Here is a 21,471-nt window from a genome sequence, read left to right as displayed (position 1 = left end):
CCACCCTCCCGGTTTCCCAGGGGACGGGACGAGCTCGGAGCCGCCGAGGGACACCGAGTCTGGGGGAGGCGGCGGGGCCACGAGGGCGGCCGCCCTCGGGGGCGCGCGGCCTCTTTTGTCTGCAGCCTCCCCCTCCCCCGCCCGCCCCGAGCCGCGGGGCTGCGGCGCCGCTGCTGACACGGCTCAGCCGCCGCCGCCACCGGGCGGAGGCTGCGCGTCGCAGCGCCGGGCGGAGGGCGCGCGGCGATGGCGGCGGCGGCGGCGGCGGCGGCGGCGCGGGGCGGGCGGGCGCGGCGGGCGCGGGGCTCGGGCTAGCCGCGGGGCCGGGCCGGATGGCGGGCGGCGCGGGCTGGGCAGGCGCCCCCGCGGCTCTGCTGCGCTCGGTGCGCCGCCTGCGCGAGGTGTTCGAGGTGTGCGGCCGCGACCCCGACGGCTTCCTGCGCGTGGAGCGCGTCGCGGCGCTCGGACTGCGCTTCGGCCAAGGCGAGGAGGTAAGGGCCCGCGGCGGGGGCGTCCGCGCTCCAATCCCCCACCCCGGCTTTCCCGCCGTTTCACCGGCCCGCTCTCGGCCGAGCCCCCGGGCATCCCCGCCCTGTCGGACCCTCGCTTTCCACCATTAGCGCCGGCGCTGCGAGAGTCACGCATCACGCCCGGGGTGGGGGCTTCTCTGCCTATCTTCCCTACCCCGGGCCCTTGCGGGCCCTTCTGACCGCTCTGCAGCCCACTCGGGGTTTGGGGGGTGGGGGGAAGGAGCCGTCAGATCCTGGTCCCGGGACCCCCGCCCCTTCCTACCCTGCGGAGACCGAGACGCAGAGGTCTGTGTGCGGGAATGCCAGGACGCCGTGCGGGGTGGGGTGGGGGAGGGAGGCACGCGCCCCACTGGGCCTGGCCGAGGGAGCGAGAGGACAACTAGGGGCGCTCTGCTGTCTCGGCTCCTTGACTGCACCCAGCCGACCTAGAACACAGCGGGAGGTGTCTGCTTGCGACCTTCCTGGATTCTCGGCCCAGCGCCCGATGACCCCCCATGCGGGCTCCCATGGGCAGGCCTGGCTGGCAGCTGGCTGTGTCGGCTGCGGCAGACCTCCCAGAGCCAAGCTGGGGAGCGGCAGCTGAGCAGTATTTGCAGCAAGGGGTGGGGGGGGGGAGGGCGGGCCGCGTCGATTTAGGGAAAGTAGGAACGGTGTTGGTTGTTAGCAGAGCTGGGATCGGAGGGTGGGTGCTGCCAGTGGGGTGGGCAGAGACAGGTGTACTCTCATGCCATGGGCACAGGGACAGGTGGCTATGTCTGGGGGAGGGGGTACGGCAAGGCACCTACCTGGCGGGAGAGCATCCCCACCCTTCTGCTACTGCCCACTCTGAAATCGTCAGGAGACGAAGCCCTGAGTAGTGAGTTTCCAAGGCCACCTGAGGCCTCAGGCTCTGCATGGGCCTGGCTGGCATTCTGTTCTGGGGACAGCTGGGGCCTAGCATTTCAGAACATAAGAGAAGCCAAGGCATGCCTGGGTTGGATCCATGCTTCCCTGTCACCTGGCAAGGGGGAGATGATAGGTAATCATCTCTGCATGGCCGTTGGGCATGGCTGGGACCTGGGAGTCCCTGAGACCAGTAAGTGAAAGAGGGTGAGGCAAGTGTCAAGTTCGAGAACTCAGGTACCCCATCCCAGGAGGCTCACTGCTACAGCCCCTTTGGAGCCCACCCTCTCCCTCTGCTGGGATTGGTTCAGGACCGTTTCCTGCAGCCAGCCGGTCCTTCTTCCCAAAGGCTGGTCAAGCCCCTCCCCTCATCGAGGCAGGCTGAGCAGAGCCCAAGCCTGGGGAGAGCCCCAGTCTTTCCTCTCAGGACACAGGCTGCAGGGGAGAAGTCTGGCTCTGGCTGGAACTGGAGTTCCAGAACCGCAGTCTCACTGGTGGGAAGAGCTTCCCAGCAGGCTCTGGCAGGAGGCCATGTGGGCTCAGTGGTGAGCCCCTAACAAGCCCCAGCCTTATCCCTGATCTGGACAGCTCCTCTTCTTAGAGCTTCTTCCTCATACACACTGGAGCCAAACCTGCTTGTCACTTAGTCATCGTGGTTCTGGACGGGGACCCACGTGGGTCTCTCTTCTACGTGACAGCCTTTAAATATTTGAAAACAGCGCTCCTGTCCCCTTCCCACTCACTTCCTACCATCCTCCCTTCTCCAGGCCAAATAGCCCCTGTTCTTGAAGCCCCAGACCATTTCCATACAATCTGGCAGGGACCAAACCTCTGGCTTCCAGCCCTGAAGCCACCATCGACTAATTGTGTGACGGAGTTCTCCTAGTAATGACATGGAGGGGCTGGACCAGGAGACTCCAGGACTGTGCCGGCCCCAACACGTCTCACGCACACAGGTGGCTCAGGGCGAGGTGCCTTTGGAGTGGTGCACTCATGTCAAGTTTCTGGCCACTGAAACCCCCAGGGATCTTTCTTAGCAGCCTCTGCCAAGATTCCCCTCCATCCTGGAGGAGGGTCAGTGAGTTTTCTTTTTAAAGCGTAATCTTATATCATTACAGAATCAGTTTATATGCTCTGCGGGAAGTTAGAAATATGGACAAGCAAGAATAAAATATGTTCCCATCTCCCAGGGAGCCTACCTGTGACACCTTGGGCACATCCTTCCAGAGCTGTTTCTATGCTTGTATGTAGATTTTCTCCATAAAATGAGGTCATGCTGTGCATACTGTCTTGTAACCTGATTTTTTTCCAGTAAATGATCAGCACTTTCCTGCTTCAATAAATTCTCATCTCATTTAACATGCACACCTTATCCAGATTTCTCTATTTGGCCCCAAAACATCAATCTTTGCTGTTTTGTTCAAACCAGTTTCCTCGCCAGAACTGTGCAATGCATCCGGTTATTCTGATCTCTTACTTTAATGCAATGCTTTTTTTTTTTTTTTTTAATTTGAATAACCCTGACTTGTTGAAGAGATCAGGCCTGTTGTCTGTGTCAGTACTTTCTTAAATCTAAACCTGTAACTTGGACCTTATCCCTGTTAAATTTCATCTTGTTCATTTCCTCCCATTGTAACAGACAATAGAGAGAATTTACAATCCTACCTTTGTCACTTCGATGCTGTGCTGCCTTCAGGCTGGAGAAGTGGGTGCTTTATGTCTCAATCTGCCAGGCTGGTGTAAACCCAGGGCAGGACCACGGACAGAGCCTCGTAGGGGTGGTTCTGTTCACACTGTGTTACTGACTGAGACCCACGGAAATACATTTTTCAGCCCTGCTCGCTGCACACCAAATTCACACATGCACTGCAGAACAGGGATGTCATTTCCCCTTCAAAATGCTACGTTTTCTGGCAGTTTCTATCTCATTTGTTTAAAAATCACATAGAGACCTTGATTTCCCACCCCGTACCCGCTGCCAGTGCTCTAGGGTGGAGAACTCTCATTCATTAGATACGGAATTCAGTGAATTTATCAGAGCTGATTATCCATATTTTATCAACTACACCCAGAATGCCAGGGACACCAGAATCAAATGCTTTGCAAAAATCAAAATATACTAGGTTGCAAAGTGTAAAACAAATATCCATGAGGCCACACTAATATCAATAAATGATTTAATATTAATAAATAAATACTAGGAGAGTCTCCCATACAGAACAAATTAATTTATGTAGATAATTCCCTACCAAGGAGGTGCAGCATAACCCCCCACCCTGTAAGCGTCATGTATGCATATGACTACCTTCTAAAGAGGACACTGTGGAAAGGGGGGAAGGGCAGCTTTACGGTGGAGAAGCCTGACACGCACTGCCTCAGCCGGGTCACCAGGATCAACAACAGCAGTGATAAGTCAGGTAGGTAGTATGTACCCTTCATACGATGTGATGGGAGAGGCACCTTACCACTGTGATCCCCCACCCAGACCCATCACCCCCGTCCAGTCATGAGAAAACACCACAAAAATCTCAGCAGAGGGACGTTATTCTACAAAACACCTGCTTAGTGCTCCTCACCTTTGTCCAGGTCATCAAAACCAAGGGAAGTCTGAGAAACTGTCCTGGCCAAGTGACGCCTAAGGAGACGTGACAACTAAATGTAATGTGGTGTCCTGGGTGGGGTCCTGGAACAAGAAGAGGACATCAGGCAAAGACTAAGGAAGTCTGAATAAAGTACAGACTCCAGTTAATAATAATGTTATGGGGTTTCCCTGGAGGCGCAATGGTTGAGAGTCCGCCTGCCGATGCAGGGGACACAGGTTCGTGCACCGGTCCGGGAAGATCCCACATACCGCGGAGCGGCTGGGCCCGTGAGCCATGGCCGCTGAGCCTGTGCTCCGCAACGGGAGAGGCCACACAGTGAGAGGCCCGCGTACCACAAAAAAAAAAATAATAATGTTATGTATGTATCAGGTTGGCCTCCGATATTCCCCTAATTTATTGACTTGGGAATCATAGTAGAAAAGAGAAGACAAGGAAATTCGATGAAAACATGAGTCGTGTGTGAGAACACAGGTTGACGTTTCAAAGAACGTGAGGGCGCTGTCCCAGCCCTGAAAGTCTGTAATAAGTAGGAGCAAGACCACTGTGACGAGGACGAGAAATGATGGCCCAGGGCCCTGAACCCGTGCTGACCTCTGATAGCTTGCTTTTGTGTCTAACCTCTCTAGGGCTTTGTTTACTCATCCATAAAACGGGGGTGATAACAGTTCTCATCCCATAGCGTTATTGTGGGGCTTGAACACGTTAATACACGTAAAGTGTTCAGTATCGGGACGGGGTAGGCCCGCTATCAGAATTGCTGCTGCTCTTACTATTGGTGTTTTTGGTAAACATTTGTGAGCATCTTTGAGAGGCTGTTCTAGGCTGGGGCGTTCTTGGGGGTTGAGGTCCAGATCTGCGAACAGTCCCTGGTGTTCTCGGCCCACCCTCCTTGTCAGCTCTGAGCTTCCAGCCCTCCCGCATCTGTGAGTGGAAGGCATTGGGAGCGCCAGAGATATCTTGGGCCACATCCCTGGTAAATATATTCTTCTCCCTTTTCCAGTTTGAAAACCATCCTTCTTGCTAGAAGAATGGACTCAAAAGTAGTTGAGTGGTGTCTCTGCCAGTTGTTAACCAGTACCCTCTCCTCTGAGCAGTGGCCAGTCCTTCCTGCTGGGAAGCGTGGTGGTAATTATTTGGGGGCAGTGACGCAGCTTTAGCCCACCTGGGACTAGTCTATAACTTCCCCGCTTCTTTGCAGGTGCCGGAAGCAACTGGGGCATCGTGCCTCCTTGTTCATATTGAGCAGGAGATGAAATAAGGGGTCAGACTGGGCTCCCTTAGTCCCCAAGTCCCCTCTGGACGAAGGACTGCCGCAAGGGAGATGCTGGTGCTGGCTGGCTTCAGCCTGAGTGTCTGAACCGGCAAAGGGGTTGGGGTTCTAGGTGGGCCGAGACTTATCAGGAGACAGTCCTGGGGCTGCCAGGGGAGGGAGAGCCCTGAAGTAAAGCTGGGTCTGCTCAGGAGAGGAGGGGACAGGATGCTGGGGAAGAAGCAGTTGTATCCCTACATCTGTGGCTGGAGGTGGGAGGTGATAGGAGGAGGGACTTGAGGGGAGGGCGGGGCCAGATCAGGAAAGCCTCAGCCGTTCCCTGTGGCTGGTGGGAAGGTCCAGGCAGCAGGGTCAGAGGTGTGCTTGAGAACAGGGGCTGGATCCAGGAGGGGAATGTGACAGTTGGCCTGAGAGGAAGAGGGTCCTGACCTGGGCAGTGGCAGCGGGTGCAGAACCGACAGGGGTCCAAAAGGCCTGCAGAGCCCAACACGCCACTCCTGGAGGGAAGAATCTAAGGCTCTTTTGGAGAACAGGCCCCCTCTAAGTGCCCCACCCTAATGGGGACATGGTGGGGATGACAGAGCTGGCGAAACAGAAGGAAGGCCCAGGTTCTCCGAGCCTCGAAGGAAAGGTCGGGGTGCCTGTGACCCATGAGTGGGGAGCAGGACGGGAGTGGGGCCCAGAAAGGGCCCTGTGTTTGTGCCTCACCCGGGTGCAGCTGGTGCCCCTGAGCTTGGAGGTCACTGTGGAAGCCAGGCTGAGGCTGCGGTCCCTCGCGAGGCACCAGGCTCCGGGGGCGGGCTGGGAGGGGCCAAGCCCCAGATAGGATGCCCAGTGCTCTTAGCGCACTTTGGCTGTGCTGGGAGGAGGGGCGTGAGAAGAGTGTCCAGGGGGACTGGTCCATCTTGTCAGGCAGTCTTGACACAGCCTGAATCCATGTGGCAAAACCTCTCTGGGCTACAGCTTCACTCCCAAGATACCGGGATGTAGAGCAGGAGGAAGCTCCAGGTCGTGGAGGGCTTGGTGGAGGGCGGTGCGGCCCGTGCCTCCCTTGTTGAGATCTGAATGGAGAAGTGGGGTAGAATCAGGCCTTCCAAACAGCAGGACACGCCCTCGGCCCGGTTGCGGTGGGTGGAGACTCTCAAAGCCCAGACAAGCCCCAGCATGGGTATCGGCCATTCCCCCTGTGAAGAAGAACTTACCCCTTTTCCCAGGGGGATGGTGAAGGGTCACCAGGCTGGGCAGGCGGAGCGGCTGTCAGATCCAGCCTTGACTCTCAGGCCCGGGAGCTTTCCCCTGCACCTGGAAGAGAAGCAGAGGAGCGAAGAAGGAGAAGGGAGATGGGGAGGTGTGGGAGCGGGGCAGAGGGAGGAGTGCCTTCCCTGTGGCTGGCGGCTGAGGAGGCAGAGCCAGGAGGGAGGCTGCACCTCCGGATTCCTGCGCACGGGGAACCCAGGACCCTGCTGGGTGGTGCATGGGTGGCTGAGGACCCACTCCCCCTTCCGTGGGCCAGGGCTCCACTGCCACAGCCTGAGGGGGCCGGTGCGGATTGGGGGCTGACGCAGCCACCAGGTGCCTGGCGGGTCCCACCCAGGTGCCCCACCCCGAGCACCCGTGTCCACGGGTCCATTTGTAGGGGTTTGGGAGGGGGGCTCTGCCCCAGCCCTGGACTATGTGTGAGTGAGTCGGGGCTCGTAGGGTGGAGAGGGGCTGCTCCTTTGCCTCGCGCTGCAGCGATCCCTTTGGCCCACCCCGCGGCCGTCCCCACCCCGGGGCCTAGAGCAGTCCCCCCAGGTGGAGCACAGAAGGGGAGGCTGACAGCTGGCTGCGGTGGACAGTTAGAGCTGAGTGAACCAGATCTGGGGTGGGATGGAGGGGAAATGCCCTCTGGCCTGGAAACAGTGAATGTCATGCCTGGGTGAACTGCTGTCCTCCCCTGACCTCACATGATTGGGTGAATGCCCTGAAATTTTTAGAGCAGCCTTAATGGAAATACCTTTTGCATTGGTGGTTGGTGGTTGTCTTAATACATGTTTCCAGGATTTTTGTTGTTGTTGTTGTTGGTACGCAGGCCTCTCACTGTTGTGGCCTCTCCCGTTGCGGAGCACAGGCTCCGGACGCGCAGGCTCAGCGGCCATGGCTCACGGGCCCAGCTGCTCCGCCGCATGTGGGATCTTCCCGGACCGGGGCACGAACCTGCGTCCCCTGCATCGGCAGGCGGACTCTCAACCACTGCCCCACCAGGGAAGCCCTGTTTCCAGGATTTAAAAAGGTTTTTTTTCGATTAATATCTTGCATACCTACTCTATGCCAAAACTCTTCCAGGCTCTGGGAATCAGGAGTGGCCCGGAGCTTCCATGGGGGAGGGGCTGGAAAAGAAACTGACAAAAGGAACGACAATTACTGTTGAGTGGAGGAAGGTACAGGACTAGGAAGAAACAGAAAATACTGAGACAAAAAGATTTTTGCCCTTAGAATGACCACGGATGGCCTCTCTGTCATAGATGAACATTGAAGTAGGGCCTGGAATGAAGTGGGGGGCTGCGCCTTGCAGAGATCTGGGGACAACTGATCCGGGCAGAGGCAGGAGGGGGCCTGGGGGTTAGAGGTATGGCAAGAGGACTTAAGGGAGAGGGCAGGGGCTGGGCAGGAAGACCAGTGGGGAGGCTGTCACTCCATGCAGGTGAGACTTGCTGGAGGCAGAGCAGGGGTGCAGCTGCGGAGACACGGCTGGCTTTGGATAACTAGAGCCCATTGGAAGTGGGTGTGAAAGGACAGAATTTGGAGAACTCAGAGGCTGCCATTTGCTGGATGGGGAAGACTGAGGCAGGAGGCAGGTTGGGCAAGGAGTCAAGGAGTTCCACGGTGGCCTGTGAAACCTGAGATGCACCTGGCGTCCCAGTGGGGCTGTGGAGCCGGCAGTGGACAGATCCCAGGAACGCGCCTCAGCCCTGCTCCTCCAGGCAGACCCTTGCCTCCTTCTACCCTGGCCCTTAGGTCTCCCTGCCCATGACAGAGAAATGAGGGAAGAACACAGAACCTGATACGGTGGGATTCAGCCCCCTTTAAAAGCCAGGCTTGAGTTTGGGGGTCCAAGGACTCAGCTGGACTGGCTTGGGGCATCTCATCTTCCAGACCAGAGGCATCTTCTAGGCAAGATGCTACCCGTCTTGGGATGCTGACTGCCCGTCCGCCCAGCCTCTCAGTCTGAGAGCTGCCCTTGCCTCCTCCTCGCACAGAGTAAGAACTGGCTAGAGCCGTAATTCACTGCCTGAATGTGCTGCTGGTATGACCACTGGCCCTCTCCAGTGGATAGGTTGGAGCCCCCCCCCCCCACAGCTAGACTTGGGCTCTTTGCACCCTTCTGCCCCTCCCTGTCTCCTGCATTCCCAGCAGCTTCTGATTCTTGGAGGCCCCCCAGGAGCCATAGCTTAGGGCCACCAATTCTTTGCAGACCACCACTCCTGGGGTCCATAGTTGCACGCTCTTGGGGACAGGGAGAGCAAAGCAGCTCAGAATCCGGAAGTGTGTACACCACTGTGATCAAGAGGAGAGTGGGCCTCCTGGTCGCCACAGCCCAAACTGTAGCTGTAAGGATCTCTGAGTCCCCTTTAGACCTGAGACCTTGAGTCTGACCCACACCTCGCTTGCTGTGGCACAGAACTCAGAGAAGATTGCCAACTTCCTCCAGAAGCGTTTGTTCATTGCACATAGGCCTCTGGTGGGCACTGTCCCCAGAAGAGATCCCAAGTCTGAGGCTGGTACCTGGACAGGGTAGTCAAAGGGTTGATTTACACGAAAACAAGAGCCGAAAGGGGAGTAGAGGTCCATTCAGTGCTCGTGTTGCTCCAGAACAGCCCTGCCAAGAGATGGGGACTCACTGCCTGCCGAGGCAAGGCCGTTCCATCTTGACAAGCTCTGGTGAGTCCTCTTTCATACAGTGAACTAAGATCTAGCTCCTAGAACTGCTGCTCTTCATTCCCTCTACCCATCCATGCAACTACCTACCTGCCCATTCAATAATGCGTCCATTTATACATTCACTTACACATCTGTCTACACATTCATCATCCCCTCCATCCAACCATCTACCTGCCCATCCACCCATCCACCCATCCATCCATCCATCCATCCATCCATCCATCCACCCAGCCATCAACCCAGCCATCTATCTACCTGCCCATCCATCCATCCATCCATCCATCCACCCAGCCATCAACCCAGCCATCTATCTACCTACCCATCCATCCATCCATCCATCCATCCATCCATCCATCCATCCACCCACCCAGCCATCAACCCATCTACTTATCCATTCATTACCCATCCATCCGTTGGTCCATCCATCTGTTCACGCACCCTTCCACCAGCCTCCCCAGCCTCCCCATCTGTCCATCCACCACCCAGCATTTATTGAATATCTACATGCGCAAAGCCTAAGCCCAGATCCAGGGATGGGGACTGGCATTTTCAGGGAGTGACAAGTGGCTCCGCATGGTGAAGGCACAGGAAGGGCAGGAGGGTGAGAGCTCAGGCTGGAGCAAGGGGTCAGCTGGTGACCTCAGGGACCTTAGGGAGAGCTCAGGGGCTGGGGCTGTGAGACTGGCTCAGATGAGTTCTGGACAGGCAGCAATACACCAGCACCTGCCTACCCTCACTGGAGTTAGCTGTTTCTATGATTTCTCACTTCCCACACAGGCCATTGGGTCTGGCAAGGGCTGAAGCCTTTCTGAAAAAAGAGAAAGCCCAGGTTATTTAAAAGGTGCTTATTATGACAGGTGGGCCTCAGGTTCCTTCTCTGTAAAATGGTGGTCAGAACCCCTATTTGTGAGACTGTTTTGAGGAAAGGAGATAATACATTAAGGCCGGCCATGACGCCTGTTGGCATGGTCTCTGCAGCCCACCTACTCCATGACCCCTGTTGCCACCCCCTGCTGCTCTCAGCCCCAGGAGTGCACCTCTGGCCCCTTTCCTCCACCTGGTACTTTTCCAGGCCTGACCTCCCTTGTTCAAGGGCCAGAATTTCTCCTGCGGCCACTGGTGGCTCTGTGGACAGCGGAGGTGAGGGAAGGATTGGTGTAGACTCCCTTCGTGTTTCTTATTCCCTTCATCCTCGCAATAGCCCTGAGAATCTGAGAGGTGATGGGAGTTGTCCAGAGTCCCACAGTAACTGGAGGAGCTGGGATGTGAATCCAGGTCTGTCTGATTCTAAAGCTGCCTCCTTAGCTGCCTGCCATTGGAGGGTTCCAGGTTCCAGGGTCGGGAGGGGGGAAAATGATCAGATCTGAGTTTCAGAAATTTGACATAGAAACTTCCAATCCGAGGCTTCCTCTGGTTTTCTAAATCTGGGGTGGTCTGGCTTCCAGGGGTGGAGCAGCGCCAGACAGGGGCTGTAAGTAGAAGTAGATTTGGAATCTGCAGGGTGGGCAGGCATTGCCTGTAGGTGGGGCTGCGGGCAGTGTGCCACCCAGAAGATGCTGTGGAAGGTGGCAGGGGGCAGCAGGCGCTGACTTTTCAGAGCAGAGAGAGGCTGCCTGCAACCACGCCCTGAATTATGCATCGCCACCACTTCCTGTGCAAATGGTGATTAAGAGCCCCAGGAGGCCAGCATTTCTCTGGCTGCTCCGGTTTCCTGCCTGGCGCCCTTCCGCAATCCTCTGCAGTCCCAGATGGGTTTGTAGCAGGGGCAGGGCCCGGACTCTCAATCCGGACACCCCACCAGCACCCAGTCCACGTTCTCCGCGTTCCTCCATCTTCTAGCCTGGTGCTGCTGTCTCCTCCCAGCCACAGAGGCCCTGTGGCCCCAGCTGGCCTTGACCCCTCGTGCTCCCCATCTCCTCCACCTCCCTCCAGTGTCTCTGTTCAGGCCAGGCCAGCTTTAACTTTCTTTCTGTGCTACAGAGAAGAGCTTGGGAACCGGGGCCCTGGCATCAGGCTCACCTGGTTTGAGACCCGGCTCTGCCACTTTCTAGCTGCGTGACCCTGAGAAGTTACTTAACCTCTCTGTGCCTCAGTCTCCTCATCTATAAAGTGGGGATAATGTTAGCCACATGTGTTTGCTAATGTGACTGTTAACCACCACTGACTCTAGGTTTTCTGGGTGGGCTCTCCATTTCCATTCTTTTACAGATCTCTTTGAGCACCTGCTCTGTGTCAAGTCTGGTGCTGTCAAACCAAACTTGGGTCCGCTCGCCCGATCTCCGTAAAGCCAATCTGCTGACACCGGGTTGTGGTGAAGGAAAGTGCGGCATTTACTGCAGGCACCAAGGCTGGAGTCCAGGCAGCTAACGCTCAGAAGGCCTGAGCTACCCAGTGGTTTTCAGGGAAAGGTTTTTAAAGACAGAGTGAGGGAGGGAGTGGCAGGGGACAAGATCAGCTCGTGGACATTCTTCTGATTGGTTGGTGGTGAGGTCATCAGGAGCCAACGTCATCAGCCTTCTGGGTCCAGCTGGTCTGGGGTCTACATGCTCGTGGTCGGCATGCGCTTAACTTCTTCCTCTTGGTGGGGTTTCGGTATCTGCATAATAGCCCAAGGCCATGGCTCAGAATATTCTCTCTAGCCCTTGAGGAGGAACTAAAGGCCCTTGACTGTGTTAAGTGGCTAAATTATTGTTATTTTGTCTGGCTTGACTGTTTTCCTTTGTTTCTGCCTTCTCCCACTTCTCTGCTAAGTGTGCTCTTTGAAACCCGGGGAAAGCCTCGGAGGCTCAAGTTTTTCTACAGGTAAGAGGCAGGTGAGGACATGGGGGTGGTCTGTCCTGGGAAGGCCCCATAGGGTCCTCCTCAGTGACAGTGTGAGAGGATACGCAGAGGGAGAGGTTAGGACTCCTCCCCTGAGGGAGCTCGCTTCTGCGTGGGAGGGGCCCCTAAGATAGAAACCTTGGTCCACCTGTGAGAAGGGCAGGACTGGAGGCCCGTTTAGGTGTAGTGGGGTGTGAAGACAGCAGATTCGCTCTGCCCGGAGATGGAAAAGCCTTCCCAGAGGTGATGCCGGGCCTGAGTCTTGAACACCAGGGTCCACCAGGGCAGAAGGGAAGGATGGCTGTGCCAGGGGAGAAGCATACCTGGCAGGAGGCGGACAGGTGAGAGAGGGGAGGGGCTGACCAGGCAGGTGGAGGCACAGTGGAGAGGACAGGGTGGATTTCATCCTGAAGGTTGAAGCTGAGGGTGACATGTCTCTGTTGTGTTTTAGACAAGCCCATCTGGAATCATGTGGGGCGGGGGAAAGCAGGCCGAGCTGGGAGGCCTCTGCTCCGGTCCAGGGACAAGGAGAGGGGCGTTTGAGCTGCTGGAGGGAAGGGGAGGGTCAGAGGGCGGCTGCTGGGCCGTCTGCAGGACCTCACAGCACGGAGCTGGGACAAACAGGACAGAGCGTCCTTTCATGAGTCCTTTGTGACCCCACCTAGGTCACTGGGTGATGGGGCCTGAGCCCAGGTGCGGGTACGTGCCAGCTCCAGGGCGCTCACACACCTGGGCAGCTCCTGGGGCTCCCTGGCCTGCCCTCCCTCTCAGGAGTCCTCCCGAGAGCAGCTGCTCTTTATTTTTAAAACAAAAAAGTTCCAAATATTGTTGTCATTTTATAAACAACTCTAGAGGACAAGAAAGCGAACTAGCGTTAAGCTGTATTTTTAGACCTCAAAATCTATGTCCTGTCCTTCGCGGTCACCCACATGCGGCCGTGACCAGTGTATATGAGCTCTTTTGGCCCCTTTCCGTCTAATGATATTTCCTGTGTCTGAGTCCCAGACAGAGCCATGTCACCTCTCTGCTTAAACCTGGTCCAGGATTGACCATCCCATCCGTCACTACTAATGTCTCCACTGCGTTCCATTCTGCCGGGTACACCTGGAGGGGAACCTGGGCGGGCCCGTCAACCCCTGGCTCGCCAGCAGCCTCTGCGGGGCCCAGCCCCTGAGCTGGTACGGGCGGGGTGGAGCCCAAAGACAGCAGTGCTTCCAAAGAGTGGACGTGGCGGGTGAGGAGGGAAGGATCCTGGGCACCCCCAAGCCTGCACTGCACGCTGGGCTGGACCTCCCTCAGTACCACTGACCATCCCCTGGGTCCCAGCCCGCTTGGCCTCTTCCCGGCCCAGTGCTTGGCTGCCAGCCAGAGGACTGGCCTCTGGTGTGGGTTTCTCAAAACCCCTGACCCCAAGTGGGCACTGCTAGGGGGCACCTGCTCCCGTGTTCTAGACACTGAGTGGGTGGAATCGAGAGCCTGTTTGCCCGCTCGTGTGGACACAGCCATTTTGGGCTTCTGGCCGCGCCGTCTGGGGCCGCGGATGGTCTTTGTTTCTCCTTCAGTCTCCTCCCCTTTCTCCCTCCTGCCTCCTGTTTGGCCGGATATCTGACCTTGTCCGAAGCATGAGGATGCCCGCTTCTCCCATCTACGCTGAGTATTATTTCAGACTTGTTTCTCCAGTTTAATGAGTGTATAATAGTATTTCAAACTTGTTTAAATTTTCATTTTTAACTGCTAACGAGACCACATTTTTTCCATGTTGCTGTTTATCTTGGTATTTCCTTCTACATAAACTGTTATGTCCACCTCTGTTGAGCGCTTATCAAGGGGAATTTTTATTTTGATCTTTATAATTTTATTTTTTATTTTTTTATAAATTTATTTATAAATTTATTTATTTATTTTCGTCTGCGTTGGGTCTTCGTTGCTGCGCGTGGCCTTTCTCCAGTTGCGGTGAGCGGGGGCTGCTCTTTGTTGCGGTGCACGGGCTTCTCATTGCAGTCGCCTCTCCCGTTGCGGAGCTCGGGCTGTAGCGCGTGGGCTTCAGTAGTTGTGGCTCGCGGGCTCTAGAGCGCAGGCTCAGTAGCTGTGGCACACGGGCCTCGTTGCTCCGCGGCATGTGGGATCTTCCCGGACCAGGGCTCAAACCCAAGTCCCCTGCATTGGCAGGCGGATTCTTAACCACTGCGCCACCAGAGAAGTCCTGGATGACATTTTATTACTCAAAAGTTCTACATTTGAATATTTCTTTTTCCAGTTATATCATATCTGCATTATTTCTAATTATATTGATCACTTTTTAGTAGTTAGGAACTTATTTCCCATCTCTAGCAAGAATAAATAAGCTATTTTGTTAAAACCCCCAATTTGTAAAAATATTCGACTTTTACCCATTTGGAATTTATTATGAGGTTCATCCAACATTTGGTTCTATTCATAGTTTGAATTTATTTCTAAACTAGAACTGAATTACACTGATTCTTTCTTTCTATTTTTTTCTCATGCTTTATTTTGAAAATGTTCGAACAGAAAAGTTGAAAGAAGGATGTGATGAATACCCAGATACTCTTCACCTAGATTCACTGTTAACACTTTGTCACAATTGCTTTTTCTCTCTTTCATTTTGCCACTGATAATCTATCATCTGTCTCCTTTAATGTTGCTTTGCAGAAGCATTTTAAGTAAATGAAGACGTCTTGACATTTTCCCCATGAGCACTTCAGAGTGTAGGGACGAGGAGAGTCTCCTGTCTGAACAAGCGTCACCATCACACCTAAGACTGAATGCTAACTCGACAGTCATGTAACATTCAGTCCATGTTCAAATTCCCCCAGTTGTCCTCAAAATGTCCTTCCTAGCTTCTTTTTGTTTTGATCTAGGATCGAGTCGAGGATCACATATGGCATCTAGTTTGCCATTTTCCTGTTTCATCTCCTCGAAGTTAGAACCATCTCTGATTTTCTTTGCTTCTGTAAACCAACACTGACATTTTCTGCCAAGCCTGGGCCGGTTGTCCTATAGGCTGTCCCATCGCCTGGCTATGTCTGATTGTTTCCTCCCACTTTTGGCAAGGAGAGGTGATGGCGTGTACTCCTCAGAGCATCACATAAGGAGTCACATGATATCGGTGTGTCCCATTATCGGTGATGCTGAGTTTGATCAGTTGGTTAAACCCACGTCTGCTTGATCTCGTCAGTATAATGGTACTTTTTCCCCTTTATAGTTAATAAGTAGTCTGCGGGATGGTACCTTAGACAGTGTAAATATCTGGTTCTCAAATAGCTTCTCACACAATGGTTTTAGCATCCCTTGATGCTCCTTGCCCGCGTAAATTACACTGGTGGTTGCAAAATGGTGATTTTTCCTTCATTCCTTCTAGAGATAGAGGTTGTTCTGTGTAGAAGATCTTTCCTTCACCACCTTTCCTGAGTGTCGCTATGGACTTGTGGATTCTTTTCTTTCCCATGTGTTAGCATTACCATCGTTATTCCTTTTTGACGCTCTAAGATTTTTTTGGTCTTGTTTTTAATGCAACATTATAAATTTTGATCATTATTACTTGGTATATTTTAAAATTGATAAAAGTCAGCCATCATTACCTTTAAAAAAAAAAGCTCTCTCTGATTCTTCACCGTTTATGGATTTTTAAGTATGTAAACACATTTTCAAGTTCTTTAATTGGTATTGCATTAAACTTATTAAACTAGAGAGTATTACCATCTTTATTATATATTTAGTTCTCCCAGTAGGAACAAAATATTAACATTAAAAATAAATGTCTTACAATTAGGCTAAACTAGTGTTTAGTATTTAATGTGTTTGGTTACTACTGAGAATGAAACTTTTTTCCCACTGATTTTTTTTTTTCTAGCTGCATGTCACTAGCATATAGGAATGCAATTGATTTTTGTAAATTTATCACGTATCTCCCCACTGGTATGAACTCACTTATTACTTGTCATTTTTCTGGTTGATTTCTTGAGATTTTCTAGGTAAGCAATCATGTCCTCTTCAAAAAGTAATAATTTCATTATGTCTTCTTTTCTTATATTTATGAGTCTAATGACTTTTCCTTTTTTATTAATTAATTAATTAATTAATTTTTGGCTGAGTTGGGTCTTCGTTGCTGCACGGGGGCTTTCTCTAGTTGTGGCACGTGGGGGCTACTCTTCGTTGCGGTGCGCAGGCTTCTCATTGCGGTGGCTTCTCTTGTTGCGGAGCACGGGCTCTAGGCGCATGGGCTTCAGTAGTTGCAGTGCGTAGGCTCCGTAGTTGGGTGCACGGGCTCTAGAGCGCAGGCTCAGTAGTTGTGGTGCATGGGCTTAGCTGCTCTGCGGCATGGAGGATATTCCCGGACCAGGGCTCGAACCCATGTCCCCTGCATTGGCAGGCAGATTCTTAACCACTGCGCCACCAGGGAAGTCCCAACTTTTCCTTCTGAGATGGGACTCACACGCATTTCTAAAACTAGTTGGTTGTTTTATTATTTTATTTTTAAATTTATTTCATTTATTTATTAATTTTTGCCTCACCACGCGGCATGTGGCATCTCAGTTTCCTGACCAGGGATCAAACCCACGTCCCCTGCAGTGGAAGCTCAGAGTCTTAACCACTAGACCACCAGGGAAGTACCTAAAACTAGTTGGTTGTAAATCAACCATATTTCAATAAAAATTTTTAAAAAGGAAATTGTATAATATGAAACAGAATTTTTTAAATAAAACTAGTTGGAACCTGGGTGGGTACTGGAGACATGACCCTGACTTAGGAGGGCTCGGGAGTGAGGCATGCTGGGATGCTGGCCAGATGGCTAAGTTGCAAGTTAAGGAAAACAGGCCAGGGTAAGTGCCTGAGCTGCAGCTGCCCTGGGTGCTCTCACAGACAGTGTCCCAAAGGCAGTGCTGCCGAGGCCGGTGTTGCTGCGGGAGGGGGTCTAATGCAGAGGCAAGAGGCTGGCAAGAGGTAGTCGTGCGTCTTGACTGGGGGTCAGGGGAGGACGCCAGCCTCCAAAGGCAGGGAGACAAGACAGCAGCAGCACAGCACGGGGATGGACAGACTGAAACTTGCCGGGCACAGATGACTGCAGAGGTGGTGTCGGGCAGCCAGAAGTGGCCGGAGGGCTGAGGTTGTTCCCTGCCCTCTGCTCTGGTCCTGGACTAGTTGGTGGAGCCAGTAGGTATAAGGGTTGGTGGCAGAAGCAGACCCCCATCATCCCTTTCTTATTAGGTTTTTAAATGGAGTGACCGTTGCTTACTACCATTGAGTGTAATGTTGGTACCTGGGTTTAGGTGTATCATCTTCAGCGCGTTAATAAAGACCACACCCTCCTTGCCCCATTCTCCTTTTGTTAGAATGTTATCCAAGACCAGATGGTACATTGTACCACATGTCTTCCCAACATCTATTAAATGTTTTAATGATGTTTGCTCTTTTCCCAGTTGAGGCAAAGAATTATGCTTGGAAGCGGGGAATCGCTGACAGGCCAGGCCTGGTCAGGTGCCCATCCCCAGAGGCGGGCCACCCAAACTCCCTGGAATGGGGAGGGGTAGTTCCCCAAAGGAAACCAGGGTGCACCTGGCAACGCGACGTTGGGCAGAGAGAAACAGCAGGCAGTGGGACCACGCGTGAGGAGCGTTTGTTTCTGTGGTTCTCTTGGGAGACAGAATGCGAGGACCAGAGCTGGGTTCGTGCACTGCTCTGTCCCCAGCACCCGGCCCAGCATGTGGCCCGTAACAAGGGCACAGTGAGTGCTACCTGAATGACTGAGGGAGTAAATAAAGGAAGTGTAAGGGGAGGGGGCCGGCCCAGTGCCCAGGAGCTCCGGCTCCTCCTGAGCTCCTCCCTGAACGTGTGACTTGGAAGCAAGGCTGCCTGATGAGGGTTTGCGGGGCAGGAGGATTTTGTGGTCAAGGACTCGGGTTCTGGGCTGCATAGGCCAGAGGTCAGCTCCCAGCTTTCCGACTTGCTGGCTCTATGACCTGGGGTAGGTCTCTGAGCTTTTTAGCCTCATCTGGGAAATGGGGGTGCAGTGATGCTGTCCTCATAGGGGTATTGTGAGCAGGGAATGAAAGAATGAGGCAGAGCTCTGAGTGCCTGCTGCATCGTAAGCCCTTTATACAGGGAGGTTATTTTTACGGACCCTCTGTCGCTTTAGGGACATTTAGAAGAGGAAGCATGGCACTGGGTTTAACCACTGCACCGCCAGGGAAGTCCCCAATTCATTTAAAAAATTCAACCAATTAAAGAATGTGGAAAGAAGAGGTGAAAGGACTACCATCCCAGCGGCAGGAGGTAACCTGTGTTTACAGCTTCGTGACCAGCCTCCGGGCGCAGTGTGCCTGGAACACACCTATTTATCTAGAGTTTGCCCTGTGCCAGGTTCCAGGCTAAGTCTCGCTGTTTTTCCCTTTAAATCCTAACCTCCCGCGAGGCAGATGCTATTGCTCAGAGAGGCTGAGTCAGTCACCCTTGGTCACACAGCTGGTAAATGGAGGAGGTGACATTAGACTGCCCCTGGGCTTGTGGCAGTGTTAACAGTCATCTACACACTTTTGTGCTGTTCCCTAGGCTATTTTTATTTCACTCAAAAATATATCAGGACAGCTGTCCCTTTCCTGGGAGCCTCCTGGGAGCTGGTCTGTCTCCCCACAGGACAGTCGTGTTGGGGAGCCGCGGAGACATTTGCTGAAGGCATGGACAGAGGGACAGAGGGATGCACAGGCCAGTTTACCTCAGAGACCACCTGGGCTTCTAACCCTTTCATTCCTATGCAGACACCAAACAAAGCCCTCTTGGGTGGCCTAAGGGTCTCTGGTCAGCAGAAGCCAGGCTGTGGATGAGGGGCCGCCTGGAGACAGTGGGACACACTGGGGGTCTCATAAAGGAGGGCATTTTCAGCCCTGGAGGTGGTGGCCTGGGTACCACGTGACTGGCCCTCCTGGCCACCTGGCCAGAGGCACCCCAACCCCATGGCCCCTCTCGGTTGTGCGCTGAGCGCTTCGCTCACGCAGCCACCCTCCCACCACCGCCTTTAACCCCTGCTGCTCCTAAACGAGGGGTCCTTCATCTGTCAGCACCCCGCCCCCCCCCCCAACGAGCCCACCGCTTTAAGAACCAGGAACCAATGCAAAATGGCTTATATGCTGAGGAAATGTATTCTTTGTCCAAACACTTGGGTCCAGTGTTAGGGCAGCTCCAGGGCTAGTTCCTTCAGAGCCTCAGAGGCACCATCCAGGACCCAGCCCCATTCCGTCAGCTCCCACAGGGAGGCCCAGGGTGGCGTCTCCTCTCCAAGAGGTCAAGGGCGGGGAGCCCTTCCTGGGAGTTGTCTTTTCTTTTTCCCATCATCAAAGAAAACCTCTCTCTGAAGCCTCCTGCAGATGTTTCCTCATGTCTCATTGGCCAGAAATGTACAACATGCTTTTGCCTAAACCAATCACTGGCAAGGGGGCTGAGCCCACCTGACTGGCTTGGTCCAATAAGGACTTGTGCCCTGGGGTTGAGGTGCCCCAAGGCAACTGTTCATCTCAGCCACATCAGGGCTGCCCAAAGGGGAGGGAGAAGAGGAGGGGCAGCATAGAGGTGACCAACAAGATCTGCTTCAGTCCTTGTCATAATTTCTTTTTTCTTTTTTCTAATTATTTTATTTTATTTTTGGCTGTGTCTTGTCTTTGTTGCTGCGTGTGGACTTTCTCTAGTTGTGGCGAGCGGGGACCACTCTTCATTGCGGTGCGCAGGCTTCTCGTTGCGGTGGCTTTTGTTGCGGAGCTCGGGTTCTAGGCGCGCAGGCTTCAGTAGCTGTGGCTCGCAGGCTCTAGAGTACAGGCTCAGTAGTTGTGGTGCACGGGCTTAGTTGCTCCGCGGCATGTGGGATCTTCCCAGACCAGGGCTCGAACCCTTGTCCCCTGCACTGGCAGGCGGATTCTTAACCACTGTGCCTCCAGGGAAGCCCCTTGTCATAATTTCTTGACTTTATAGAAGAGGGGAAGTAAAAGGGTCAGAGCAGTTGAGTAATCCCCCAGGGGCACACTCCAGGGTTCCCACGCCATTTATGTACCGGGTCCCTCGCGAAGCTGCCTTGGATGGAGACATTTGCTCCCAGCCCTTCACTTCATCTAGTTCTCCGATTTTCTTCTCTTTATCCGCCTAACCCTTTGCCCACCCCCAGACTTCCCTGGGAAAACATTACAATCCTACAGACTTCAGAGCGGAAGAGACCTTCGATATTAATGGCTCCAATGCACTCATTTTCCAAATGGGGAAACTGAGGCCCAGAGAGGGAGGGGTCTCTCCAAGACCACTCTGTGAGGTCATTGATGGCAGAGCTAGTACGGGACCGAGGGCCAGGGAAGCACAGCATCCCTGAGACTCGCAAAGGGGCTTGGAGCCGCCCTACTTTACCACCTTCACCCTCACTGCCAGGCCACTGCTCAGCCTCCCTGCTGGGGGGCTGGCCTCTCCCTGCCGCTGCCAGGGTGGAGGCTCACCGCCACGGCCCTCTTTAGGCCCCTCTGCACGGGACACTTCCATGGCGCTCTACACTCTATTGGGTCCTTTTCTGAGCCACAGTCTCACTCGAGCCTCACAGTAGTCCTGTGGGCTGGTCAGGAGTGCGCTGAGGCCTCAAGGTCACACCATGGGGACGTACTGAAGCCCCCGCGGAGCCGGCTTTACTGGCGAGTAAGCTGTGCAGTCACTCGGGGTTTAATGCCCTGCGGTCACCATCTTGAAATTGCAAATGAATTTTGAACGAGGGGCCTGGTGTCTCCATTTGCACTGACCCCACGAACTACAGAGCTGACCCTAAGCCCCCAGCTCCTGACTCCTCAGGATGCTTCGTACAAGGCGCTTTTCCCCACCCACCTGTGGCCCAGTCAGGGCAAGTCTGGTGGGTTGCGTGGGACAGCCCTTCCCGGGGGGAGAGTGGGCTTCTGGAGGCTGGGGGTGGTCTGCAGCTGGGTCCAGAGAAGCAGGGCCTGGCAGGACCACTTGGGAAGCCCTCCCTGTCCTTGTCTCCAGCTGGTTTTGCTGAAACTCTGGCCTGACTTCCCTCCCCTCCCTCCCCCGCTCCTGAGAGGGCGGGTGGCTGCCTCCCCTCCCCTGTGCCCTTTGTCCCTTGGGGATGGGGGTAGGGGCTCCAGAACACAGGGCCCCATTGTGTGCCCTGACTGTCAGGCAGCTGGGCCGCCTGGGAAAGTGGATAAACAAGCAGCCCTGAGCGCGTGGCCCTGAGGCCAGGAGGGGAGGACGGGAACCCCTGGGGCGATGGGAAGGAGCTGGAAGTGACCCAGCTCTTTCTATCCGGATGCCTGACACCTAGGAAGCACTCCTCAGCTGGGAGCTACGTGCTTGTGACTGTCACTGCTGTGTCTGTGCCTCCAGACCTCGGGCATGAAGTGCAGCCTCCTGGGCGTGGCTTCCAAGCCCTTCTCCTTCAGACCCCGTT

General features: G+C 54.2%; 1 protein-coding gene across 1 annotated transcript in view; it reads left to right on the top strand.

The window, feature by feature from the left end:
• Positions 1–297: 297 nt before the first annotated feature.
• RAB11FIP4 (RAB11 family interacting protein 4) overlaps positions 298–21,471 on the top strand; it is a 118,492-nt gene continuing 97,318 nt past the window's right edge. The window contains exon 1 of the mRNA XM_059998321.1: positions 298–491. Coding sequence (XP_059854304.1) covers positions 333–491 — 159 coding nt within the window. The 5' untranslated portion in view covers positions 298–332. The remainder of the gene's footprint in view (positions 492–21,471) is intronic.

The sequence above is a fragment of the Delphinus delphis genome, chromosome 19 (genome assembly GCF_949987515.2).
Source record: "Delphinus delphis chromosome 19, mDelDel1.2, whole genome shotgun sequence".
In the NCBI taxonomy this organism is placed as follows: Eukaryota; Metazoa; Chordata; class Mammalia; order Artiodactyla; family Delphinidae; genus Delphinus; species Delphinus delphis.
The sequence above is the reverse complement of the archived record's forward strand: the minus strand, read 5'-3'. Positions and strand labels throughout refer to the sequence as shown.